The sequence below is a fragment of the Myxocyprinus asiaticus genome, chromosome 7 (genome assembly GCF_019703515.2).
Source record: "Myxocyprinus asiaticus isolate MX2 ecotype Aquarium Trade chromosome 7, UBuf_Myxa_2, whole genome shotgun sequence".
NCBI lineage: Eukaryota > Metazoa > Chordata > Actinopteri > Cypriniformes > Catostomidae > Myxocyprinus > Myxocyprinus asiaticus.
The window spans coordinates 20,601,467-20,609,924 of record NC_059350.1 but is presented as its reverse complement, the minus strand read 5'-3'; the positions used below and the strand labels follow the sequence as shown (position 1 = coordinate 20,609,924).

The window sequence follows — 8,458 nt, the reverse complement described above, 5'->3', positions numbered from 1 at the left end:
TAGTATCACATATTTAATCGCAATATGTTTTATTATACTTAGAAATACATTATTTTAGTTACATTTTACTATCATATCAACATTTTAGAGTCCCTAATCCATCACCATTCCTAAACTAATCCAATTATCAACAAGATAAAAGACATAACAAGCAGATACAATACAGTCACAATAATGTATTCCATAAATTAATAGAAAGCACGTTAAAAGTATTTCAAATGACTAATTCTGCATTCAAAGTCCTCTAAAGTCACATAATAACTCTGTGCAAGGAACAGAGTGAAACTGACTGTTACGGCAGATGGGATTGCTGATAATTAAATAAAGACTTATTGATCAGTTTTATAGGGCTTTATGTATAGCTTTAGGTAAAGCAATGGAATGCTCTGAAATGAGTTGAATATGGCATCGGTGACATTTAAAATACGGACCAATGGCGACGTTTTGGTGGTGCAGGCAAAAAGTCCTCAAAGTGAGGTTTTGTCTTGAGACATAAAAAAAAAACTTCACCATATTCTTATATTGTAATGAAATTTTTTGTTTTAAGATTTCCCCCCACTTTTAGTCAACGTTTGGCTCAAAATATTCTTTCAAGTTCCTCTAATGATTTTGATGAATGATGAATGCAAAACCCAACAAAAACACAGTACTCTGAACTGAAAGTCTCTCTTAGACGCTATAGGACCGGTAGTATAAACAATATGGATGACATTACTAAATCATCTACTACTCCCTCACATTCCTCTACCTCTTGTTTTTATGAACATGTCAGGTCAGTATTTTAAAGGAGGCCTCCAATATTCAGGTGTTTGAGAATAATTTTCTGAGGTACCAACTAATTCCTGTCTTCCTGTCTTTTAGCACCCAGCACAGGGGGTTCAAGGTGTTTCAGTGTGCACCTGGGGCACAAATATAGGAACTCTGGAAGTTTACATCATACGTTTTTTCAAATCAGAAACAGTCCGAGAATTTTATTACACCCAAAGGAACAAACTTTTTGAGTGAGACAAAGTCTTAATTGGCAGTTAACTGAACAGATGATGCTCTCTAATCTGGTATCAAAGTATGTGGGAGGAATTGCTCATAAATACAATTCCGACTACTTCCTACCAGAAATATAACACAGTGGCAGTTTTATTGTGTGTGGCTCATGACATAACTATCCATCTTTTTGTACTTCTGCTTAGAGCAATTAATACAATACTGAATCACTTTGGAGATCAAAATGTAGCACAAACTACAAAAATACTGGTAAACTTGTTTTATTACAGGTTGAAAATGCTCCTGCTCAGCTCAAATCACTTTAGATTAAGAATTATTTGTATTATACAAGGTTTGATCCAACAGCTCAGCTAACTAACAGCTGTAGTGATAGTTACCTTTGAACTGTAGCTACAAGCACTAATAAGCAAAGTAAAAGAGCATGACACTGCAATAGAAAACTACAATAAGATACAAAACATCACATGATCATTTTGTTGTGTATTACTTGTCATAATGACATTAGAAGGGAAAAACTATTAAAGGGATAGTTCACCCAAAAACAAACATTCTCTCAACATTTACTCTCATGCCATCCCAGATGTGTATGACTTTCTTTCTTCTGCTGAACACAAATGAAGCTTTTTAGAAGAATGTCTCAGCTCTGTAGGTCCATACAATACAAGTGAATGCTGACCAAAATGTTGATGCTCCAACAGGATAAAGGCATAAAAGTTATTAACTAACATTTGTGTCAACACAAACAATAACTAACCTAGCTTTGAAATGAATTGTATTTGATGATGATGGTGATGATTATGAGTTATATTTTTCTTGGTGCAAGGGGCAGCATACTTTTATTGCAGGTTAAAAAAATCCATTAATCAGGTTCAGAGATCTGTAAAACAAAGCATTAATTATTGATTTTAAAGATATCCATTTACTCACACAATCTTTAGTTATGAATCATTGTCATTCAGTTTGTAAAAGATAAAAAATACATAAATAGACTGATAAAAGATTAAAATTGGCTTCAAAATGATGAAAGCCATTTTCTACATTTCACTTGTTTTTCCCATGAGTTGTAAAGCCAGCTTTCATAACCTAATCCATTGCTTTACCTTCTGCTTTTCCTGTATGTATTTAGCCTTTGACATGACCTTTTACACACACCAAAACATCTGTTTGATGGAAGGAAAGTTGGGCACCTAAAATTTAATGATGCAATTTATGTAAAAGCCTGAAGGTGTCAAACCCTGGTATACACCAGCCATAGTTTGCCAGTATAGTATAAGTGCTGTGAGTTCAAATATATCATTAAAAACCAAACTCATGAGACTTCTATAGACATGCTCATTGTCATTGAAAACTGATATGCTTAATGTCCCTTTAACTGTTTTAGCTTGCTTACATAGTGGCATGCGTTGGAACCTGTGCTGAAAATTACAAATACCCACTTAATAATAATATCTGTTATCTAATTAACACACATAATTAACACTCTTTACAGGTTTAAACAAAGGCATGAGCAAAGCATAAATGTCTGAATAGACTAGTTAGGCTGAGCTGGGATGCATAGTAAATTGGGCCTGAGATACTGTAACAATCTCCTGACCCCTCGAACTAGAGAAAGAAAAGCAGGTAGCTGGGCATTCCTTGAGGGATTTATCAAGAAGAAACCAGGGAACTAATCTAAGAGCCAAAATCTGTTAAACTGAATTGAAACCTCTAATTACATTAGAGCTGTTGGGGCAGGTTTGTAGCTGCCCAGCTTAAATTTCCATCCCAATGCCTTTTTGTCTGTTTATAGTCTAGATTTAAGCCTAATCAAACATAGTGAACCCACTAAACTTTAAATGTAATAGCTAGAGTATAAAGCCTCTATAGGGTTTAGGGGAAAATTCCTTTACCTTTTGCAGTTTGGTTTGAATTACCTTTGAAAACCATTTAGAGACAGTATTGTCAAAAGGTAAATAATTCCGTTGTCATACCTGTCTCCAGTGGAGTCCAGATAAAGAACAAGACCTGAGGCTGAGGTGACACTTAAGTGTGTCTAGTTCCAGGTGTGGAAACCTGGAGTGATTTGTGTGACCGAAAACCCAAAATGATTTTTTTTTTTTTAATACAGTAAAACCCCCAACTCCTCAAGGCTTAACAGTGTGTACTGAAATACTGCTCAGCGATGTAGACTTGTGACTCTATTCTATCTGCAAAACTGAGGTTGTGACCTGTCAATCCCAAGCTCTGGAATGTGGCTGTGATGCCCAGGGCAGATATGGGCAGGTGAAGGTATCTATCTTTCAGCAGTGGACTGATCACAGCCAGGCCTATGAAGCCGCTGCTTTAGGACACATACTGAGAATAGAAAACTGGATGAGAGAGAATGTGATATTGGATGACCCTCCTTTAATATACAAAGCCCCATCTCATCAGTCAAACATGTGCCTGAAACAGTGTGTATGGATGGTCAGCAGTGCTTACTGCTAAACTGGAGCACATCATGAAGTAGCAGTTTGACATTTGCTTTTATGTAGTTTAATGTACACATAATATGTATGTTTACATAATCATAACTATAATTTATAATTGCTATGAAAACAAGCCTTTGACACTTTTCCCTTCCTCTCTGTATGTACAGTATGAATGTGAAGACAAAAAAAAAAGGAAAAAAAAAAAAAGAAAATTGGGAACAAAGTGTTCCTTTATAGTAGGTTCTGTCTTTGCAGCAGAGGGGCTGCATGTCTTTAGCAATAAAGGCAATGGATCCCCCAGACTCTAAAGAAGCATAGAACTGGTATTAAATGAACTAGAAGGAAAAGGTGATGCTTGAATCTCGAAATAAAATCCACTTTTAGGTCTATCCAGAAGAGGAAAAAAATAGAGAACGATGGATTGCGACTGTCAGAAGAGAGAAGGTGCCAAATTTATTCTCACTTTCTCAGTAGCTGTACACTGAAAACAATTTGGAGTGGGGTTAAAAAAAAAAAAAAAAGAAAACTAGGAAAAACAATTTCCACGCAGAAATTGCTAGTAAATTTAACAGACCATATTTTCAAGCAAAGTCTACACACAGTTCTTGGTGGCTTGAAATTCTCATAAGGATTACTTTTAAATTAGGCCTTACTTTTAAAAGTGTACTGGCATTTCAAAGCATTTTTTACATACTTAATCTTGTCCCACGACATACGGAAGCCTTTCACAGGGAACCTTAATGCATGCTATATGTAGTCTATTAGACAACATCACCTTGCTTTTATAGCAAAAGAAACAAGATCCAGAGATGCGCACGCAGATATCAACACTTGGTGCATTAAACATGATGATGGTAACAATCAACATATAATTTCTGAACAGGTAATTTTGAGTAGCAAAAGGAACTTCAGACTTCACAAAACAAGACGTTACCAAATGTACATTACAACAAAATCAACAATAAAAACGGTGTAAATAAACATGTAACAGTGAATCCATGTAAGCTCATTAATTATTCAAGCCCCATGCTTGCTGGAAACACCAGCTTTGAAAAGTTAAGTAAAATTCACTTATCGCAGCAGTGTTGACGAGATTCGTTTTTTCTAAGGGTGATATAACAAATAAAAGTCATATACTTTTACCCTAAATAGTAAAAACATTTAAAATATAAAAAAAAGAATGCTAGATTAACTCTGCAAAATAAGGCTGAAACGTGTCACCACAGTCTTTGAAAAAGGCTTTGAAGGGACCAAAGAAGAAACTACCACAGACATTTGACATCTTTTTTTGTTGAACTTTTCAGAATAAGGACACAAAATAGTGAAACATTTATGAATGCTGAGTGTGGGTGTTTCTTTCTGTCTGCAACACAGAAAGCAAGACTTGATTACACATGTCAGCGGTTTGTTGAATTTTAATATCCTTGCATTAAGTGTTTGTTGCTTGGTAGTGTTTGGAATTGTGGACTACTGCAGTCTGTTTAGATTTAAAAACCACTGGAATGTTTGGAGTTTTGATTCTTAAAAATGACAGTGAGCTCATTGTCAAGCTGCTCTCTAATTAGAATTGCTTGACCTTTGTCCTTTAAGTAAGTTCCCACCAATAAGGTGGACCACAGGTCAAACAACTGATGAGAACTTGTGTGAACAGGCACCCATTTTTGCTCTCATTTTGTGTATATATTTTTAAATACAAATATGTATATACTTTACATACAGTATTTAAATATAAATGTATAGTTTGTTGTTGGAAACTAAGCCATCTTTACACTGCAACGATGACACAAAAGCTACATTTCAAATCTAGCTTTTGTGTCATCGTTGCAGTGTAAAGATGGCTTAGTTTCCAATAACAAACTATACATTTATATTTAAATACTGTATGTAAAGTATATATATATATATATATATATATATATATATATATATATATATATATATATATATATATATAAAGGGTGGCCCCCAAAAAAACAAAAACAGGGCCACTATGTTTGCTCATATCTTAGAAATGAAAAAAGGAATTAGCAAGATTTTTGTTGTACTTCTATGACTTTTTGTAAACAACAAAATGGTGTCACTGTGATGTCATCATGAGCAACAACTTGCTACAAATATATATAAAAAGGGGGTACATGGCGAAAGAGAAGCACCTAAGTTTGCGGTCATTGAAAACTTAGCTAAACAATTGAAAATGTATTTATTTATTTGTAGCAAGTTTTTGCTCATGATGACGTCACAGTGATGCCATTTTGTTGTTTACAAAAAGTTGTAGAAATGCACAAATAATCATGCAAACACCTTTATGCATTTTTAAGATATGAGAAATCATATACATACATATATATATATATATATATATATATATATATATATATATATATATATATATATATATATATATATATACATTATACAGTATATACACTCACTCAGCACTTTATTAGAAACACTATGGTCCTAATAAAGTGCCTAACATGGTCTTCTGCTGTTGTAGCCCATCTGCCTCAAGGTTCATCATGTTATGCATTCTGAGATGCTATTCTGCTCACTACAATTGTACAGAGTGGTTATCTGAGTTACTGTAGCCTTTCTGTCAGCTCAAACCAGTCTGGCCATTCTCCTTGACCTCTCTCATCAACAAGGCGTTTCTATCCGCAGAACTGCTGCTCACTGGATTTTTTTGTTTGTTTTTGGCACCATTCTGAGTAAACTCTAGAAGCTTTTGTGCCTGAAAATCCCAGGAGATCAGTAGTTACAGAAATACTCAAACCAGCCAGTCTGGCACCAACAATCATGCCACGGTTGAAATCACTGAGATCACACACACCCCACCCCCCACCCCTTGATTGTACGCATTGCACTGCTGCCACACAATTGGCTGATTAGATAATCACATGAATAAGTAGGTGTATACGTCATAGGCAGCATACTGTAAATGTATTGTAAACAGGAATCGCGATCACGGGACCAGTATACACAAAAGTGCCATATTTCCCTAATGAGAAGTAAACCTTTGTAAAATGTCCGTCATTTTTCATCAAGATACAAAATGTATCCACATTTATAGATAAGATGCATTTTGACTAACTTTATACAAGATCTATACACATGTGTAATAGAAAACAATAAAAATGTGCATGTTGCCCTGATGCATTATTGTACCATAATGGAATCACACTACATCAGTATAAGTTATCGAGACAGTGTAAGTGTATTGCATTTATAAGGAGTTAGAATGATCTGAATATTTTTGCATTAAAGCCTTGTATTATGTCTTTTATTTATTTTTTCCTCAAATATATAAATTTAATGCATCATTGTTATAAATATAATGTATTATGCAGATTATTATACTGGAATTTACAAAAATGAGGTGCACAGCCTGGCATTCCCCATTACTCTAAAGCAGGGATTTCCTCTTCGACATTGTTTAAATTTTGTTTCATTATGGCACAATGTTCCCTTGAGGCAACAAAATACAAAATTTTTCAGAATTAAAAATATTTAGAAAATTTCTATTGATTATATTTCAGTGTTCCATTGTAATAAAAAAAAAAAATAAAAAAAAATAAACACGTAAAATATTTTTTTAACCAGCAATATATGCCATAGAGAGAAAAAAGTTTGATTTCAGTCAGACTAATCATGTAAACATTTTTTTTTTTTTTTTAAAGTTGGACTAACAGATCTTGATAATGCTATTGTTGCTTGAAGTTGTCTAGCATGTATACATTAATAAGACCACAATTGACCTCTGCCTTTTGCGATGGCTCCACATGTCAGAGGTGACTAGCAATATGTATTTTCTGCACTTCCTCAGCTAACATCCTTCCTTCAAATATTCGATTACGCATTGTGTCATGTATACTAGGACAGACAGTTGAAGACTGTAGCTTGACTACGCAAAAACCCTCAGTTACTGCACATGTAAATGCAAAGAGAGTAAAAGACACCTTTAATTTAGTAAAAAAACAGGTTTAGATTGGAAATTAATATATTAACAAGAACATCTAACAATCACAATGACCATTTCACTTTACGAATCTTGAGATTCCACATATGGAACTCAGACAGTAAAAAAATCTGGGCACTTCTGTGACCAGACTTTAGTGGTGGTCAAGAAAGTGGTTGTGTCGGTTGTTCAGAGCAGCTGGTGGGTGTTTAATTGCATGCTGTGTGCTAAAGAATTGCAGCCTTGTTCATGTTAGGAAAGATCTCTGGCTATCTTGCCTGCCTACATTGTAAACCTTAATCAAACAATGGCTTCACCTATGTGAAAACACAGTAAGACAGACTAAACTTCTTTAAAAAAGTAAACAGGTTTTGCCTTTGCAAATACACATAAGCATTACCAACAAACAAACAGCAGGTTAAATTGGTTGTCTGTTAGTCTCAAGTTTGCCAAGTTGTCACAGAGCTAGCAGTAGCAACAAAAACTACTACTGCGGAGGGCCTAATTAGGAAAGTTTGAGATCTCCATGTATGTTTGCTATGGACTAATTATCACCCTGCTTAAATGACTTCACTGCTTGTAAAGTTACCCTTGCAAACATATCCCCACTGAAAGCATCATGAAAAGTATAACTAGCACAGGATGGATAAATAAAGCACAAGCATAAGGACAGCTGGAGAAGGAGAAAATATAGATGAACTTTGAGTCTGACAGCCACTGTGTGACAATAACCCAGGAAGAATCCAATAAGTGGCAACATTCTGCCTTTCTGCATTTGTGATAGCTGTTCACGAGCCCAAACACACACACACACACACACACACACACACACACACACACACACACACACACACACACACACACACACAAAAGTGATAGGAGGACTATTATTACCATTCAAAAAAACCTGTGTGACCTGTGAACAGCTGGGTGACAACGAGCTTTGAGTTTTCTGCCTCCCAACTGTGAAGGAATAGAAGTCATTGGCTTACCACAGGCGCCTATTATATTTCTCTGATCCTTTTCTGCAAAAATAGCAGCAAACAAGGAA

The 8,458-nt window shown here is 35.0% G+C and overlaps 1 protein-coding gene across 1 annotated transcript in view; it reads right to left on the bottom strand.

The window, feature by feature from the left end:
* Positions 1 to 1,246: 1,246 nt before the first annotated feature.
* LOC127443927 (uncharacterized) overlaps positions 1,247 to 8,458 on the bottom strand; it is a 33,293-nt gene continuing 26,081 nt past the window's right edge. Inside the window, exon 10 of the mRNA XM_051702998.1 lies at positions 1,247 to 1,879. Within this exon, the coding sequence (XP_051558958.1) occupies positions 1,862 to 1,879 (18 nt within the window). The 3' untranslated portion in view covers positions 1,247 to 1,861. The remainder of the gene's footprint in view (positions 1,880 to 8,458) is intronic.